General features: G+C 39.3%; 4 protein-coding genes across 11 annotated transcripts in view; 2 read left to right on the forward strand and 2 right to left on the reverse strand.

Moving 5' to 3' along the window:
• LOC128886812 (ceramide glucosyltransferase) overlaps nucleotides 1-18,334 on the reverse strand; it is a 52,703-nt gene that overhangs the window by 11,330 nt on the left and 23,039 nt on the right. The gene's annotated exons all lie outside the window — the stretch shown is intronic.
• Nucleotides 121-6,203, forward strand: LOC128886802 (uncharacterized). 3 transcript variants are annotated; one of them, XM_054141964.1, is made up of 18 exons: nucleotides 121-380; nucleotides 635-762; nucleotides 837-965; nucleotides 1,040-1,191; nucleotides 1,260-1,573; nucleotides 1,632-2,290; nucleotides 2,362-2,604; nucleotides 2,687-2,895; nucleotides 3,008-3,271; nucleotides 3,342-3,820; nucleotides 3,911-4,081; nucleotides 4,152-4,365; nucleotides 4,429-4,605; nucleotides 4,687-4,870; nucleotides 4,987-5,185; nucleotides 5,246-5,384; nucleotides 5,472-5,656; nucleotides 5,728-6,203. In XM_054141964.1, the coding sequence occupies exons 1-18, from the start codon at nucleotides 265-267 to the stop codon at nucleotides 6,062-6,064; spliced, it is 4,299 nt and encodes a 1,432-aa protein (XP_053997939.1). In that variant the 5' UTR covers nucleotides 121-264; the 3' UTR covers nucleotides 6,065-6,203. The 3 variants fall into 3 exon arrangements, with proteins under 3 accessions (XP_053997939.1, XP_053997940.1, XP_053997941.1); XM_054141965.1 differs by having other exon boundaries at nucleotides 2,362-2,601; XM_054141966.1 differs by lacking the exon at nucleotides 2,362-2,604.
• LOC128886814 (26S proteasome non-ATPase regulatory subunit 6-like) lies at nucleotides 6,062-8,927 on the reverse strand. The gene is made up of 2 exons (XM_054141985.1): nucleotides 7,302-8,927; nucleotides 6,062-6,892 (listed from the first exon to the last, which is right to left on the reverse strand). The coding sequence occupies exons 1-2, from the start codon at nucleotides 8,452-8,454 to the stop codon at nucleotides 6,186-6,188; spliced, it is 1,860 nt and encodes a 619-aa protein (XP_053997960.1). The 5' UTR covers nucleotides 8,455-8,927; the 3' UTR covers nucleotides 6,062-6,185.
• Nucleotides 7,700-11,926, forward strand: LOC128886813 (replication factor C subunit 5). Of its 6 annotated transcripts, none has more exons than XM_054141980.1 (9): nucleotides 7,700-7,840; nucleotides 9,015-9,183; nucleotides 9,259-9,323; nucleotides 9,406-9,533; nucleotides 9,609-9,771; nucleotides 9,838-9,997; nucleotides 10,072-10,430; nucleotides 10,515-11,359; nucleotides 11,469-11,926. In XM_054141980.1, exons 2-8 carry the CDS (start codon nucleotides 9,146-9,148, stop codon nucleotides 10,655-10,657), a joined length of 1,056 nt encoding a protein of 351 aa, XP_053997955.1. In that variant the 5' UTR covers nucleotides 7,700-7,840; nucleotides 9,015-9,145; the 3' UTR covers nucleotides 10,658-11,359; nucleotides 11,469-11,926. The 6 variants fall into 6 exon arrangements, with proteins under 6 accessions (XP_053997955.1, XP_053997958.1, XP_053997957.1 ...); XM_054141983.1 differs by lacking the exon at nucleotides 7,700-7,840 and adding an exon at nucleotides 8,228-8,301; XM_054141982.1 differs by lacking the exon at nucleotides 7,700-7,840 and adding an exon at nucleotides 8,253-8,383.

Consider the following 18,334-nt stretch of genomic DNA (forward strand, 5'->3'; position numbering starts at 1 on the left):
TGGCACTTTATTATGTTCGCCATCCGCGAGTTGTCTGTCTGACACAACGCGAGTTTCTATTCTATGATCGTATAATCTTGGAACAATTTCAAATTTGAACGCTAAAATCGATCAACTGTCAAATGATACGTTGCGGGTAATATGGTATTGGTACGATCCTCCCTTTGTTTCATCGATTTAGCGATTGAAAAATCGCTCAGGATTCCCTGTTCGCGCACGTTATATCCCGTTGAGTGATTTTTTCGTTTCGAAATCGGACGTTAAATGAAGCGTTCGACAATGTTTACACCGTCCAAGCCCTCCGAGACGAATTTCATGGATATTACGTTGTTAAACACTCCTCAACCGCAGGCAACTTCGACCATTCAAAGGAAAAGCACGTGAGTTCTCTCTTACAAGACAGATCCATGAAACTTTCAGTTTCATAGAAACGTAGCAAGTTTCTTGTAGTAGCAAAACCTAGATATGTATTCACTCTTTCATAAGAATTAAGATTCTCAATTTTTGGGGGACCCATTGCTATTTACCTCTTTGGCCCAAAGCAATTTTATCAAGTTATTTCATCTGCAGTAAGGGATTGAATTTATGTGGAACATCAATCGTATAACAAAACCTTAAACATTTCTTTTGCCAGATTAGAAAGTAAGTATCTTGAAAAGGATGTGGATGAAGTTATACATAAGCATTCTGCGATACGCAAGAGCAATGAAACCCAAAAGTCAGATGTTTCCTCTCTTGGTATACTTGATAATTTATCTTCCTGTGAGTTGTGCTTTTTGTTTTCGATATATATCTTCTACTCTACTTATACTTTAGTTGACTGTATGTTTTTATAGTTTTAGCTGAAGTGGGCGAAATTGGGGACACAGAGAGTCAAAATGAAAATAAGTTTGATACAGAACGTGAGCTTGCTAGAAAACTACTTCAGAGATGCAGTGACTTGAAAAGTACTTCTCCGGTATATGGTAAGATTTTTTATTCCCTTACTATGTGTTTCTAGCTGTTTAAAAACCAAGTTCACAATTTACTGTTCTTACAGATACAAACAAAGAGAATAATGCAAATATTCAAAATCTGTCTGATAGCGTATTACCTTCCACTCTTGTTGACCAAGGTCAATCCACATGTTCTAATAAAATCAATCCCCAAATTGAAAATCCTTTACATCCAACGGATAGTAACGCGAGTAGCGTAAGTATTATTTTTTTTTAATGAAAATAGTACAATTTAAAGTATATTTTATAGAGTTTTATTTTCAGATCGTCTTTGTGCCAAATGAGATAAGTGCACGTTCATCCGGATTGAGTAAGAATTCAGAAAAACGATTATCATCCCTATCAAATAAAAATGTAAATACAATAACGTTCGACACAACTACTGCTGAATTGATGGCTCAGTTTGACAATGAGGAATTTCAATCTGGTTCTGGAATTGCCAGTCAATTGTTAGCCGATAATATATCCTGGCAGCAGAATTATTCTTATGCTCTTCCAACAACAACTTCTGCTGAAAAGGATTATTTGAATTTATCATGTTTTTCGGGTATCATCGGTGAACTGGATTTATCAATAGAGTGAGTTCTTAATATTATTTACATTTAACGTTACGATCATGATGAAATTGAATTTTAGATCTCGTGCTGGGCGCAAGGTATCCGTGGATGAATATTTTAAACGCAAATGTGGAGCATTCGGGGAATTATCAGATGATGGAATAGAAAGGCCAAGTTTTGGTCTATCTGTAAATAGTCCTAAAAAAACAGGTCGACTCATGCCACTGGTTGATAATACTATAACGACAGAAGATTCTTCGGCTGAGTCGTTCATCGCTAAGGATAAGACTCTACAAAGTAAATCAAACACAACAAAAGATACGGAAGAACCGAGCATTATGAGTTTGACTTGCATCGCTCAAGCGTTACAAGATATTGATAACGATACACCACGAAAATTAGTGGATCAATTTATAATGGCGAAAAAAAAGAAAAAGACTAGCCAGATGCAAGATCAGAATGTAACTACGGATACTTACACGTTATTGGCTTCAAAACGAAAATCTATGCCTGCCACTCCAAGTAGAAAAATTGAGAATTTCGAAAAAGATATGGAATTATTTAATCTTTCATCAAAATTATCTCTAGATAGTAAAATTGTGACTGAACCGATGGGTGTACAATCACTGCATAAAATGATATCCTTCGACTCCAAGGCGTTGCCACATTTTGAAAGTAGCTGTCAAGAGCTTAAAAAAGAAACGAGTAGTGGAAACTTAACGTCTTCGTATAATCAAGGTACAATTTGTCTCGCAAAAGTACCAAATTTAATTGGCTTCAATTGGCTCAAAAATGATCATTATTTTTAGATTATAAGTCGTTGGAAGTTCCTCAATTACTTCATTTGCATTATAATCAAGAAAAAATACCTTCACCTAGTACTTCGAAAGTTAATGTAAAACATAATCAAGAGAAAAAGTTCGTTAATTTAGAAAACGAAGATGTAGGAAAAAATGATAAAATAAAACAGGAAAATGTTTCTTATAAAGACAAATCCGGAACTTTTATACAGGATCTTTCGAATTTACAACGATCTGAATCTCAATCGAGTAGTATGCTTTTGGAATATAATAAGTGTAGTCGTACGTACACATTTTTACTCTTTCGTTGGTAGTAATTGTTTATTTTTTGTAGATGTTGTGATAGGTAAAAGCACGGAGGAACTATGCAATTGTATCGTTGGTATGTCAAGAGAGACCAATATCGAACTTTTAAATAAAAGCGATAGATGGATCATATGTTCGTTAAGTGTAAATCAAGTTCAAGGAGATAAGCAATATGTTCAACTTACGTTACCGAAAGATGTAATTCTTATTAAACCGAACGCAGAACAACATGCTAAGGTAAAAATAAGGTATAATTTGTATAGGCGTAAAAGACAGAAGTGTAACAGTTTAGTTAGACTTTTCAAAACAATTACAATTCAATTATCGTTCGATTTTATATCCGTTTTAGATGACCGTAACAGTTGTGAGAATGAGTAAACCAATTATAGCAGTTATAAACATAACAGTATCAGACATGGTAACAAGATCTGAATGGATAATGAAACACATAATGTGTTTCAAGCCTGAAGAGCTTAATATAATCGTCTTAAACCCTTCTCAAAAGAGGGAACTCGATTTTCAATGTATCATTGAAAATAGCATAGCAGTTTTACCCATCACGATCGAGAATAAAAACAGCGTCGACGTCTCGATTAAATTCGCTGTACTGCAGGTAACGAGTTCGTACAAATGAATTCACATAATTTAAATACCTTTTCTTATTATTACTTTATTCGATATAGGACGAACCGTTAGTATTTAGTCTCGAAAATTTTGACGAATTACAACGAGTAACGTTGAAACCTCAAGAAACATTTACCACGAATATACAGTGCAAAGGTGTTTGGCAAAAGAACGCAAAAATGCAAGAACTACTTTTGCAACGTTATGACGGCACTTTAATCATTCAGGCAGAAAATGGTCCTGACGATACCATATTGATCAAGGAAATTCCTCTTCTAGTGCAAGTAGGCATTTGCAAGATACAAGTAGTCGATACGGATTTACCTTTGGTCGTTTCCAACAAGCAAAGTAAATCGTTGACTGTTATCAATACTGGAAGTATGTCCGTAACGATCTCTGCTTCGCTTGTACAAGACACGGAGAGTGCAAAAATCACGAAATATTTTTCAATTCGACCTGAAAATTTACTTCTACAACCTAACGAAACTGGTTCTTTCTGCGTTACTTACAACCAACAAAATTCGAATGCTTCCAGAGTGTGAGTAAATGACTCGCTAATGATTTATTCCGTTACATTCCAAGTCCAATTTCAGATAAATTTATTCGTATTATATTAATACGTTCATAGGCATGGCCAGATTCAATTAATGGTTGGCAATAATGTAAATTACCATCCTATAATCGGAGAATCGACCTCTTACACGGAAGCAGAAAATGAGAATTTCGTTCGTTGCGAAACACCTCAGTACCTATCGTCCATTAGCTCACCATCATCTCCGAATAGCGTAACCTCGACCAAGTAAGTTTATCTGGTATTTGGTAGAAGTTTTCTTTTTTAAGTTAAAATTATGAATATTGGAATTAAATAGATCTGGAGCATCTGGAAGAAATTCACCTATCAGCTCGGTATCGGGTTCGACCGTTGCTGGTGATAAAATTCCTATAAGAACCACCCACGCAGCCCTGGTGTGGAACAGCGTGAAGACGGGAAAATCAGATATTAAAGAATTTACTATTCGCAACACGAGCAACAACAAGATTAAGATCCAAGCTGTCATATCGGATAATGATAAGAGTTTCCGGGTAATTTATGAAAGTAATTGTAGAACTAAGTAAAATAATAATCGTACGTAAAAATCTTTTCAGTTCCTTCGCGAACGACAAACTGTTGGCACGTCTATGGTATTAGTTTTACAAGGTTCGGAAAGTAGGACGCTGTCCGTTGTATTTGGTCCTCATCGTTTAGGCGCGGCTACTGGTAAAATAATATTTAGACACTACGAGCCTAGGAGGAACGATAACGAATCACGCCCTTCGAAAGCGGTAAGAGAATAAAGCTATTCGCTCGATAAATTTGTTCAAATCGATAGATCCTCTAATCAGTTTTTAACGTGTCATTTTCAGTTATTCTTGTACGGGTACGGTGGCTATAGCAGGGTCGAATTTTTCGAAGCGTTCAAGGACACAAGTGGAAAAATGTGGCTATCGCTTGGTTCTTTAGATTCTGGAGGTTCCTTGAGCTCGAAGATCAAATTGCAAAACACCGGAGACCTGTGTTCATACGTCAAAATAAAATTAACTCCGAAAGGTTTCTTTCTTTACTCTTTTTCTTTGTTTTTTTTTTGAAAAGAGAATTATTATTTATAAATACTGGTACAATATAACTTAAATATATTCAATTTTTCTATTTTTGAATAATTTCAGCTGTGTATCCTACCATGGTTTCGAGTTGGCAAGTGAATCCGACCGAATTATTGTTGAACCCGAAAGAAACTCAATGGGTGACCTTGGAATTTCATCCACGAAAAGAGGATTTAGCATTGTTGCAACGCTCAGATGTGTCTCACGTGGGAACAGTATTAATTACTCACGGAGACGAACCCTCGCGTTGGCGAATTCGTAGGTAAGTTGTTATCGAATATAAAAACAATCGTTAATTGTTAATGGAGGATTGTAACCACAGACTGTACAATAAAATGAAAGAAATCGGTGAATTGAGCGGAAATGAAAACGAAGCATTTAGAAATATACTTCACCCGATATGCAAAGCTTTCCCTGGGGAGCAATTAACGTCGGACATAAACGCTATTCGTGATTCAGTGGTAAACGATCGTGAATTTATTAATTAATATTTACTAATTACTATCTGTTTCATGTTTACATTATTAATTAATTTATGTATTTCGAAGCAAAACCTTGGAGACCTCTGCAGAGGAATTAGTCAACATGAAATTTTGCTAACAATGGAAGTGTCTCCGGATGAAACCTTGTCCATTCTGCAAGACAATGCAGACGAATCGCAAATGTTTTATTCACTTTGTAGCGACAATAGCCATGTATACGAAGCACATGGCGAAAGCTTTTTACCGAATGAGTAAGTCTTGTTAGTGTCTCGATTAATGAACAATTTTATGAACATTTATATTCTAATTAAAAACTTTTCAGTACGCTCATGGGGAACAGAATGTTTCAACATGATGCGAATACCAATAACGTTACGGTCAGTCCATCCACTATAATTTTAACCCCACCGATAAGGACAGAAGCAATCGTGACAATACGAAGCTCTTGTACTATAGCACAGCCATTTGAAACTTCTCTGTCAAATACAGAGTACTTGAGCGTTCTTCCCACCGAGGGTATGATACCCACAAGAAGAGACTTTCAATTAAAAATACAATGCAAACGAAAGGTCGAACGTAGTATCAATGCAGTACTCGAAATTTATACAGAGAATAGCAAGGTGGATGTACAGATAAAAGTTAATGTTAAACGAATGTAAATTTAAATGTTAGAGTTAGTACTTTTATTTGAATATTTATTACTAAGGATACGCTGTAGTTTTGCATTTTTATACAGGTAATTTTGTATTATTAATAAAATAATTTTCAATAAATACATTTTTAATTGTTAATAAATTTATTTTGTTTGAAATATTGTTCTAGAATTACAGGAGCAGAATTTATTTTAAATTCAGCATTGTAATTTGCTTTAAGACTTTGTATTATTCTGACCATATTCTTTACATCATCTATGCCTGAGTGTAGTTTTCCCTGTGGTTCAAGTTTGAGATAATTTAACATGTTAGTCATTGTTCGTGGATAATAATTTGTCACATCGCAAAAACTGTTTTTTAAATTTATCCACTTGCCAAAATATTCTGGTATAGTTATGTTCTCCAACTTACAATGTTCTGGCAGCATCATTTTCAGGTCCCAGTCACCGCATGTAAGGAAAGCGCTTTGATTGTCGTCTTTAAAGTATTTATTTTCTTCCAACCAGTTACAAAACTTGTTGAACACTTCTGGGAAGTGAGGTTCGTTATCTACCATGTCTTGTATGATTCCGGTTAGTTTTATGCAATATGGGGTAAGTATCGGATGAGCTCTCGGCTTGACATATTGATGAAATATGTTCTCTATTTCCCAGCTTTTCGTAGACACCGCTGCACAAGGGAATTCGATGATTTCCTGTGGCTCCAACTTCTCCAACTCTTTGCACGTAGCTTCGAAGTCTAGCACGAGCAAGTAATCAAAAGTACTTTTAAATTCCTTGGTTTTCCTATTAAGAGATCTGGGATATTTTTTAAACATTCGATAAGCCATGATTAGTTAATCGTAAATAAATCGTCGAATCGGAAAGGAATGCTCCAAGTTTTCTATGTATTTCAATTGCACTCGAACTAGGTTAGGTTAAGAAAGTATTCACTACATTGGAGATACCAACAGACTTGTACTGTATTTTAAATTGTAATTTTTGACGAAGAATTAAAATATCGTTATTTCATTCTACAAATGATTATTCTTCAGGCTAAAGATTCTGCAACATGCTGCAACCGCCTTTACAAATATCGTCAAAGCAGACTCAATGCAAGTACGCAACGAATGGTACGCACGTGGGTTTCGATACTTCGATCAAAGATAAAAAAGACATTCTAATCATAATAAATAATAGTAATAATTTAAATAATTAAAAATTCATAACCAGACCGAGTTTTTTCACTCGATTAAGTAAAGTATCGCCCCTTTTTATCATGTTTTGGTAAGTAAGTCCGCGATCGCAAGTAGCGTCAGGTGCTCGATTTCTGTCGCATCCGATGGCGCTGACGGTAACGATCGTTTTAGCGACGTTATCAATTTTGCAATGCAACCTGCCGTTCGCGACAAATCGTGCCACCTCTTGTTCTATGTATTCCTCTGTCACGCCGAATTCTGTCGCCATTCTATCCAAGTTAATCGTCCTGTACGCTTGTAATAATTGCGAGTACGCCCTCAGTCGCATTTCTCTAACGTAGTAACGATAATGGCAATGCAGCAAAGGATTAGCCTTGAGTTCAGACTCGATCCAAGCAAGATTTTTCAAGAACTGTTTGTAACGACAATCGTAAAGGGAGCAAAAGTATTCTTTGTATCCAAGAGACTCCGTAAGCAGAGCCTGTTGCAGCAGTCCGTTATTGTTGAATCGATCGTCGAAGTCAGATCGCGACAACGACATCATTCCTGACAATATCGTGTATTCAACGACTTCTTTGAACGGCAACAGTTCGTACGATTCGAAGGTGGGTATGCAGTCCAATAAAAGCAAAGTGGCACGTGCGAAATTTCGTGTCGCGAGACAGTAAACGGCTTCGTATACTTTTAGTTTATTGCGACAGCACCAGTTGCTGCCCGATACGCACGATCCCTCCATCAGGCTCGTTATATCCTCTATTATTTTCCCCATTGAACGAAAATTGTACCTAAGGTACGATATTCTAAACAATCCGAAAGCAGCCTCGATCCTCGTGCTGGACGAGTTTGTCTCGTCTTCGTAGATCATGCTCGCGACGTCCGTGGCACGATCGAGATCGCCGATTTCGCAGAAAAATTCCATCTTTTCCCGCCAATTTCTCTTTACCGGGTCTTCGACATTAGAAGCATCAGGGGACTCTAGTTTCTGCCATGTAACCTCGTTCGCGAGCCTCATTGTCTCGAGCAGATCTTCGTCGATGATCCAATCGAACTTTCTACAAGCTACTTCGTAATATTTCGACATATTTTTCCGTGTTATTATGGCGAGGAATTCGTTTCTTAAATTCTCGTCACCTCGGTACTCGGCTAAGGTTAGCTTGAACCATGGTTTTGTGAGTAGCATGTAATCGGAGGTTTTGTTAGATGTTTCTGAATTGTTCATGATATCCTTTTTAATGTTGCTAAATATAGCCCGATAATTTGCGACTTTTAAGCAGGGTATGCAGACATTTCATTTTAATTATTGTCTGGGGTTTCTTATTTTTTTTATCGAGTTTTGATTTTAACCGATTTGATTTTAACTTCATTCAAACTTCGTCGCTGTTATTTGTTTATGTAATGTGGAAAATAATTTGTTTGTGTATGTAAAAAATAAGAATAATCATTGCTTCGTTCCAAGCTGTGATACCAGACTCTGCTTCCAATCTCGCATGCGCGTCGAAAAAAGATGCAGTACTGTAGTTACAGGAAAAGATCTATGGTCTTGTTTCATGTTTCTTTTATTTTATAAGAGTAATCTGTTTTACATTGATTATTGTACTTATCGATCCCATCTTGCTTGCTACAATGTATCAGTTTTACACACATGTCTTTGTTCATATCATTTGTTATATTTCTATTTTTCTTTGGGGCGACTAAGAGATACGTTACTGACGTTAAAGACAGTACGCATGAACGATTGGGAGCAGCGTCTGGTGTCACACGTTTTTCTACCAATCGTAGTGTTCGAATCGAAAGAAAATTCCCGCGCTTTCGACGCCATCTTTACCGGCGTAAAATAAGCGCCAAGACGCACTAATGTTAACCTCGCGTCACGTTGAAGCAGTGTTCGATAAAGATTTGATTTATAAACCATGACAGCGAAAGTTGGAGCGTTCCAGAACTTACCATGGTAAGGAATTATTGTTCGTTTGTTATTATCTTACAATTATTCGTAGAAATTCATGAATGTCATTCAATTTTCTAGGGTTGAAAAGTATCGTCCCAAAAAGTTGGACGATCTTATATCTCACGAGGAAATCATCAGAACTAGTGAGTATTTTTGATCGATTTATTAGTTTTACGAAGGAATAGAATCATTTGGTACTTATTAAATAACTATTTTTCGTTACAGTAAATAAATTTATCGATGAAAACCAACTTCCACATCTGTTACTTTATGGTCCTCCTGGAACAGGAAAGACTAGTACGATTCTTGCTTGCGCTCGTAAATTATACACACCGGCTCAGTTCAACTCGATGGTATGTTTTTCCTTTTATATTGGTGTTAGTATATATAAATCTTGCCTGTACATATATTCTTATATCGATCCATAGGTCCTGGAAATGAATGCTTCGGATGACAGAGGTATCGGCATTGTCAGAGGACAGATTCTTAGTTTTGCGAGTACAGGTACTATGTACAGATCTGGTTTTAAATTGATCATCCTCGATGAAGCTGATGCTATGACAAACGACGCACAGAATGCTCTCAGAAGAAGTAAGTGTTTGTTATCGTGATAATGTAAATCTAAAGAGTGTACTCAGCTAAAAGATTATGTTTCAGTCATCGAGAAGTACACGGATAATGTAAGGTTTTGTATTCTGTGCAACTACCTTAGTAAAATTATCCCAGCTCTTCAGTCTCGGTGCACTAAATTTAGATTTGGTCCGTTAACAGAAAGTCAAATTTTGCCAAGATTAGACGACATTATCAAAGAAGAAAAGTAAGTCTATCGTTTTCACATAAATATTTATGGATGCTAACGAAACTAACATTTAATAAACGCGAATGCTGAAGTTTAAATGTCACAGAAGATGGAAAGAAAGCGTTGATAACGCTAAGCGGGGGAGATATGAGAAAAGTTTTAAATGTTCTTCAAAGTACATGGCTTGCCTTTAATGCAGTTACAGAAGATAATGTTTATTCCTGTGTTGGACACCCTCGTCCCATTGACATCAAGAACATTGTGAATTGGTTACTGAACGAGTCCTATGAATTATGTTATTGCAGTATCCTTCTTTTACAAATACCAGTTAATGCTTTTGAAGTTATATATTCCTTAATATATCGTTACATAGAAATACAAGACATAAAACTGAAGAAAGGACTCGCGTTGCAAGACATATTAACGGAACTCCATTTGTTTGTAAATAAAAGTATGTAATTCATTTACAAAGATAGTTAAAATTCTTATCAAGTTTTTGTAAAACAATGGACGATACTCAGTTATTTCGTTTCAGTTGACTTTCCAGAGTCGATACTCATCGATCTAGTGATTAAACTGGCAGAAATCGAAAAGAGAGTGGCCATCGGTTGCAGCGAATCGGTACAATTGAACGCGCTCGTTTCAGCGTTTCAAAATGCACGCGATATCGAAACCTAGCAGCAGCTCGAGCTGTGTTCGCGTTAAGGTAATTTCTCAATATAAAAGTACTATATTTCGTTAGAAACGGTACGAGATTAAAAGCAACGTAAGAAAACTAATCTACCGTTTGTGATCGTACCTGTGTAATAAATAAAAGGTCGATATTTGTACAAAGAAATAGCCAACACGCAACAATCCCCACGCCCAAGTTATCCATCTCCATTTTTTTGTTTTTTCCTTTTTTTTTTGTAATAAATTACGTTCTTTCGTGAGCCGTATCATGGTGACGAATCTCTAAAACTAAGTTGTCAAAGTCTAGGTCACAAATCAGTCGAGTCACCATGAACTCCCGCGGTCGTAAATTCTCATCCAGTTCCGCGTCCCGCTTAATCGCGATCATTCTACCACGCGTGCACGAGAGTTATGGAATACTCATCTCCGAAATGATAAGTTTTCTCGTGGTGTATGTGTATTCGGAGCAATCACCCTGTTCGTACTCGATCGTACGAGTGGAACAGCGTCTGACAGTGGTCCGACAAATACCGCCTGATCAGCACGCGATCGCTCGTGCATCGCGTCGACGAAAACATATCCGCCGTCCAAACATGCGATGCCACTATTTTCTGTTACAGCGATGTTCATCGGGTGTGCTCTGACAATTGGTTCACGGTATTCCGAAGATTGCATCGTGTACTCGAAAAGAGACATAACTCGCAAAAAGTAAGCTTTCCAGGATAGAGGAAAAATGATTTATTAAACGAATAATGTTGTCACAATGAATGGATTGTAATAAAGGATAATTGTTCTCGATTTTTTTCTGCGTCTTTAGGAGCCAAATGGGGAGCTTACCCAAACCTCGAATATTGTGCGGGGGATACGGTCTTGTGAATCGATCGAAGCTCCATCGATCCCAAGCGTGATTTACTCTCAGACTAATGTAAAGAGGGAGACACGTACGTCCCTCGACCCTCGATAGAATCACTGAACAATAATCAAGACAAGTTACTTCTTTCGTTTCGCGTCACGGTAAAGTCTCTTCACGTTAACTATTGCAATTGTACAGAATAATGGATAATATGTAGCGTAACGGATAAAGGATTCACGTGTATATTTTTTCTGCAAAACTCTAGTCCTTTTGGAACGCCGTTGAGTTATCCGATGATACATCCGATCCCAGCAAGTGGAATGACCCAACTTTAGCCCGACACGCCATTAGCTTCCTCTCCTTTTCTCTCACTCGTCGCCGCGCTATCTCTGCCACTTTACGAACACTACAAACTCCTCACGGTTCGTATGTAATTCTCATTTCCTTTATGTTACCTATTTTTGCCACCTAGCATACTCGAGTGACGTCTGAATAAGTAAAGACCCATCACACTCTTGAAAACGAGCATTTATTAATGTCTTCTCGACTCGAGTTATTCTCAGAATCCGCGAATAACAATTTTAATACCCAACACGGAGCTTTAATTCTAAACAAAATTTTGATACCTTTCTTTTTCGGTAACTATAATTACATTTGATTTCAGAAAGATTTTTCATTTCAAAGCTCGGGAGGCATTTATACATATTTTTAATTCGTCTAATTTACCGTATATTTGCGGCATTGTCGAGGAACAGAAAAATTGGATTCCTCGTAATTTCTGTCCCATACGGTCGCGTCCCCTCGTTACGAGTCGTTCGCATGTAAAAGCGCCGAAATATTTTAACGGGAACTTTTATACCGGGCATAAGCCAACCGACCGATCAATTTATCGACGAGCCTGGAAAAACAAGCGGGCTACAAATGTAACGAGTCCACAATAGGCGATGTAAATTTCGGGAGGAATAAAAAAATCGATCCTGGACGAATCGTCCGTTTCGTATTAGGTCAGCGGTGCTTAAACCTCTTGAGCTCGCTTTGGAACAGTGATTGCGCATGAATGACGCGCGTATCAATTCTGTTACGCGATAAATAGACTCGGATGTTCGTGCGTGAAAGCCGTATATCATTTATGCGAACGGTATGTGTGTGAAGAATATGCACGTTTATAGGAAAAATATGCAAAAGTTATAAGTAGGTAATATTTTTAGTATAGAACGATATATTAAGGTAACGATAATGTGTACTATTAATATTGTTAGCGCACGAAGGTGACGAGGATACTGTTTTCCTTTCGTCGCCCGTTAATTTCTAATTATGCGACACAGAGCACGCTAATATTTATTTTATTTGATCCGTAGGGTCGGCGTTTTGGCCATGAATTGATAATTAAATAACACTCATCCTGGATATCAAACGAAACTTTCGGGTTAATAAGAACTTCCTGGGCGCGCACGAGCGCTACCACCGCCAGCACGTCGATTCTCCGAGTTATTTCAGCTTGAAAACTTGGCGCAGACGTGCCCTTAACTTTCCGCTTCGAAATAACTAATTCAATTAGTATATCAGCGCCGCTAGACCCGGGTTAACTACATCTTTGCCGGTGTATCTAATCGTAGCGCGAACGGCAACTCCGACATTGCTAATCTCCTCTCGAAACCCACTCCCGCGGAATCGACTGTTCGCTGCCCGATTCCTTTCCGTGTAATTCGAGAACCGTTCTCCTCCCCTTGGGAGTAATCATCGCGCTGTTTGTTTTACTACTTCACGCGAGATTAATTGGGATCGTCCGCGAACCGTCTGACACGCACTTTCGCGAAACTTGGCGAGCTCGCGTCCCGAACTTGGTTGCGAACACAATACTTAGAGAACACGAGCAACGTTTAGCTAAAAATTGTTGACCCTTGCCACGGGGAGCCTAGGTCACTCGACACGTTCGCACGTGAATTTTCATTCTTCGGTTTAAGAATTTAAGCAGTTTTTCCTTGCGTCCTAATCTGTGACCAAAATTGCAAAAAGACCAGTTGCAATAAAATTCCGCACGCCTGAACGCGCGTTGGCAACACGCACGAATAAATATTAGTCTAGCAAGTTTCGGTTTGAATGTTGTGCATCAAGGTTTTAAGCTTTCCATTAGTGGGAATGTATTAACATTGAAAACATATGCATACTGCACGCGGAATATTTTACGCAGGATCGATATAATAATTTTAATATTTTATTCCGCATAAGTGCGTATCTTTTGCAGTCGCGTGCCATATGTTTTTCACGTTCTCGTTCACTATACATGTATGTTAAAATACGCAGACCGGCGATACCGTAAATAATGTAAAAGCGCGTTTTGATGAATATTTAACGTTCGATCGCAACAAGTTATCGGTCATTGATCGAGCGTTTTCAGTTCTCGAACTACGTGATTTTACTACGCTGCTAATTGCTAAACAAACGTATCGTCCGGAACGAATGGAAAATGCAGTTTTGTCGTTCGAATGATTTTAGAGGGGATATAACTTTAGGGGACCCTTAGCTGATGCATCGTATCGATCTTGGACACAATTCGTCATCGCAGGTCGCATCTGCGTTAATTTTAAACCCATCTTCTCGATACGACTGTAATGCGTTTCCGCTGCGAATCTATTTTTCATGGAGAGTAACGATTCGTTTCGAAAATAGATTTCGTTTGTTACGCTGGAGTAACGAGGCAGCTATTTCCATTCGCTCAACCTTTTGAACGTCACTCAGCCCACACGTAACCCATTTACACATTCTGTTTACTTTTCCAAGTGACCCGCGATCGCGATATGGCTGACGTTAATATGTTGTTCGACTTTGAATCGTTCCCCTATTTATTTTTCGTAGTCGTTGCTCCTAGGCGTCGAGGGATTGTTTTGAAATCGTATTTCGTTTCGATTAATAGAACTTGGACCGAGGAAAATCTAGGGTACGTATAAAGAATAAATAAGTAAATGTATAAATGTCGAACGAAAACTACAGGACGCTTCTCTTCACCTAATGTTTACGGTACTTATGATTACAGGAACGAAGATCAGTCGACAAGTGGAACGTGGACAGTGTGGTCAGACATACGAATTAACGAGAAACAGGATCAAACTGCAAACGAAAATTTCCGCTAATCCTCGTATTTGAATTACTATGAATTTTTCCGTAGAAGGAGAATTAAACGCGCCGATACGTACGTGCCACGTTGAAATACGTATAACGTAACAACTTGTGCCGCGTTCACGTATCTATGAATCCATAACTCGAGGACTTGGCGTATTCAAGTTGACCTATTTACCACATTTCATTTGCACATAGTTAAAAGCGCGCAACTACGCTAAATAAAATTACTACGACTGTAACGTTGGCTCTGCGGCGGACAGGTTTCCAACCGAACGGCGGCAGGCGGAACGTTTTAAAACACAACGTGAAAAGATTTAGCCCGGTTCGAGATCGATCGACGCCGGGGCGCCCGGCAAAACGCTTCGTCACAAAAATTGAGCATCGCGACGAACGTTTGTATTCATCTATTCAACGTTTATTGTACGTTACAGGAACGAAGAAAAATGTCATCGGTTTTGTAAGGTAAATTTTCGACTGACTCCGACGCCACCTGGTCGATCGGCGTGCCAGCCGACTGTGTCGAAAACGATACATCACTTAACAAGACCAGCCAGAGCTGTACGCGAGCTCGACGCGGGATACGTCGACGGCCAGGAACAAGTACCTGACGGCCAGGACGCATGTTTTCAAATTATGTAAAGAAGAGATTTTATGTAGAGAAGAAACGGTGAAAGAAGAGGGAAGAGTAATTATTAAAAAGAAACCTGCGTTTGGTGTTGTCTGAAATATTAATTTCAAGGGCCTCCTTTTGATCCGGACCCCAGGTAGACATCTCTATGCGATAAGTCCGCTTCAACTGCGCTGCGAGCGATACATGATTTAACGAGAGCAGACAAAGCGTGTCGCGAGATTCGTCGACGGCTAGAAGCACAAAGGCGTCGAATATCGCGGACGAGTCGCGCGCAGGGCGAGAACGGCTCACGCTCGATTAGCCGTGTCTCGCTTTTCGATTAGAGATTGAAACGTTGCCGCGAGAAGAATCGACGGGATTTATGACCGATCGAAGTCCCGCGGAGCTCTCCCGCTCTTCTTTGTATCGGCATCGGTGAGCTGGGAAATGTACTTTCCTCGAGTGTCTAGAAACTTGTACATCGGAAGCCCTTGGAACTTGGGATTCTTGGAATAACATGGACTTTGGTTTGGAGTTCCCTGGAGTATCGGGGAATGGACGTGCGATAAGTAGCAGTTGGTGTTAGAGTAGTAATAATAATAGCGCGCCTTTATCGCGTCAAGATTCCGTGCAGGGCAACCTGTGAAATACGAGTAATCATCTGGCACTAATTATCGAATGAAATTGAACCTTTGATAAGTAGGAGGGACAGCGAAACATTCGAACGGGTAGCGATAACGATAATTATACTGTGGATGTTTATGCATTTACGGCAAATAGAAATGTAGGAAAATGTACGAGAATTCTTTGTTCTTTATTTGCGTAAACATTCGTAGCCTAACGACAGTAATAATAGTTTCTCCCTCGTTGTTTTTTCTCGAGATTCGACAATTAAAATGCGACAAGCGCAGCGTTACGCTCTTCGCGGACATCTGTGTTCGACTCTCTTTAAAAAGCGACTTGCAGCAGCAACAGAGGGACTAAATTATCGCCGTGGAACAAGTGCATGACACGGCATCCAGAGCGTGAAAGGATTTTTAAAGTCACTCGAGGCACTCGACGTAAATCCCAAAGCTCCGTTAGCAACACCGGCAACATGATTGTAATGCTCATTAAAATTCAGGGCCGCGCCGAAAATAGCAGCAAGAACCCCCGAGCAACGCTAACGGAACCGGGATGCCTTTTGTCGTTGGGAAGGGATCGTCGCGGACCGTCGGGTCCCCGTTTTGATCGAACTTTGTCTGTTGGATTAATTTAAGAAGTGCGTCGTATCTTCGACTTCGTTATATTACGCTCTTTCGTGATCGAATTGTACGAATTATTGAAAAAGGTTTCGGATAAAAGTAGACGAGAGCAGTCAAATTTGATACAGAGTGAGTGTGAAAAGGCTAAAAATTAGAGAAGCATAACGAGTGCGAAAGTAGAACTAATACGTGAATTACGGCAGGATGAATGCGAGGGTCCAGAAATGTTTGCGCAGGGAGTTTGGCGGAAATCTGAAGGGTCCAGTTTTTTGGGATTCTGGCCTACGGCGGGACGTTAAGTGGCGTGTTTCGCGCGAATATTTCTTGCCCGATTACCTGCCGGGTGGTATCGATTCCTCCACTTCCGGTCGGACGTGGCCGTAGCAGCATTCCCCCGGTGCTTAGAAATTGATGCGCGTCCGAAAAAAGCCGTGATGGATGCTCGACCGAGGCGCAGCCAAAATTTTCGCCCGCCTCCACTTTAATATTAAGCATCGTTCAAGTATTTTTGCACGGCTTTTTGTCGGAGCGTGCAACGCGTTATCGATTGCGCTACCGTCCCGTGAGAAAAGAGATCTCGAGTCGTTCGGTAGTAGACGCGTGGCCAAGTAACCTGTTCCGAACTGTTCCGGGGCTCCTCTCGACCTCGAGGCTAATTATCTTCGAGCTCTATATCTTCCATTTTCCACGTCGACGATTGTAAGAACTTTTTCCTTTCAAATTTTTCTTGTTCGCAGCTATTCGTCCGTTCGCGAATCGTTTCTTTCATGCGCTGCCGCTCCAAAGTTTCGAGCACCCTTCGATCTTCGCGAAGGTAAACCTTTTTCTTTTTTTTCTTTTTTTTTTTTTTATGCAGGAGCAAAGGATGGCTCGCGAACGGAAGATCAAAGAAGCGAGCGCCGTCTGTCTCGGACAGGTAAATTTTATTTAGTTTCGGATCTTCGATGGAAAACCGAACCGACTGTACGCGATTCAAAAATCGCGGATGACATCGACGAAGGGTGGATAAGAGATAATTTTCGAAAGGGGCGCACGATGACCGTGGGTCGAAACTTTACGCGCGTCTTTAACCACTTTTGTCTGGACAGCTGCTAGGGGGAGAGATATCGTGACGTTTAAGAGAGTTCGTATGTCCCATGTAGTAGGGTAATACGGGGCACATATGTGCAGGAATATGGGCAGTATTTAATTGTGTTTCGTTGAAAGCATAATCTCGAGTCGATTTTCGCGTAGGATGTGCTTCTTTCGACGCGAGCATTCGATGATAATTTTGGTTGTTTAATTTTTAAAAAAATTGAAAAACATCGAAAACAACGTGGAAATGTGATTATCGCAATTTTGCGATGAATAAAAGGGAAGCTTGTGAAAAGGGGAAAAGTCGAGATGAATCTGATCAGACATTCACGGTGCGCTAAGCGAAACGAAATAAAAGTCGCGCTAGTTATCAGTTCTATGCACTCCACATCCGAAACGAAACGGCGAAATAAAAATCTGAAGACGATTATTTTTTGCTCGTTTCTTTTTTTTGCAGGTAATAAAAATAAATTTCATGTCGACGTAGTTGACAGTGCGCGCAGAAAATATTCAACTCGGTCCGCTGCGAGGGGACTGGATATTCACGTATTTTACAATATGTTATAGTTGACTGGAGCGAATAGTCGGATTTAGTACGCGGATACTACCGAAATAAGGATGAGAAAATTTCGCGGAAGATTCACCATTCGGAAGATTCACAAACGAAGGGTTGTAAGCGATACGACGGTTGTAAGTATTCTTCAGAAGGAAGCAATTTGTTGGGGGTGAGCAGCTGAGAAACATTCAATTCGATTACGTTGCTCATTTTTTCAAAAAGAAAA

This window comes from Hylaeus anthracinus, unplaced genomic scaffold, assembly GCF_026225885.1.
Source record: "Hylaeus anthracinus isolate JK02 unplaced genomic scaffold, UHH_iyHylAnth1.0_haploid 11985, whole genome shotgun sequence".
Lineage (NCBI taxonomy): Eukaryota > Metazoa > Arthropoda > Insecta > Hymenoptera > Colletidae > Hylaeus > Hylaeus anthracinus.

Bases quoted from the DNA above. Each gene is read 5' to 3' on its own strand.
- LOC128886813 (XM_054141980.1), top strand. From the start codon at position 9,146: ATGACAGCGAAAGTTGGAGCGTTCCAGAACTTACCATG. The intron at 9,184-9,258 runs GTAAGGAATTAT...TCAATTTTCTAG, and splicing joins GCGTTCCAGAACTTACCATG to GGTTGAAAAGTATCGTCCCA. The intron at 9,772-9,837 runs GTAAGTGTTTGT...ATTATGTTTCAG, and splicing joins ACAGAATGCTCTCAGAAGAA to TCATCGAGAAGTACACGGAT.
- LOC128886802 (XM_054141964.1), top strand. From the start codon at position 265: ATGAAGCGTTCGACAATGTTTACACCGTCCAAGCCCTCCGAGACGAAT. The intron at 966-1,039 runs GTAAGATTTTTT...CTGTTCTTACAG, and splicing joins AAGTACTTCTCCGGTATATG to ATACAAACAAAGAGAATAAT. The intron at 2,896-3,007 runs GTAAAAATAAGG...TATCCGTTTTAG, and splicing joins ACGCAGAACAACATGCTAAG to ATGACCGTAACAGTTGTGAG.
- LOC128886814 (XM_054141985.1), bottom strand. From the start codon at position 8,454: ATGAACAATTCAGAAACATCTAACAAAACCTCCGATTACATGCTACTC. The intron at 6,893-7,301 runs ATACTTTACTTA...TTTACGATTAAC, and splicing joins AAACATGATAAAAAGGGGCG to TAATCATGGCTTATCGAATG.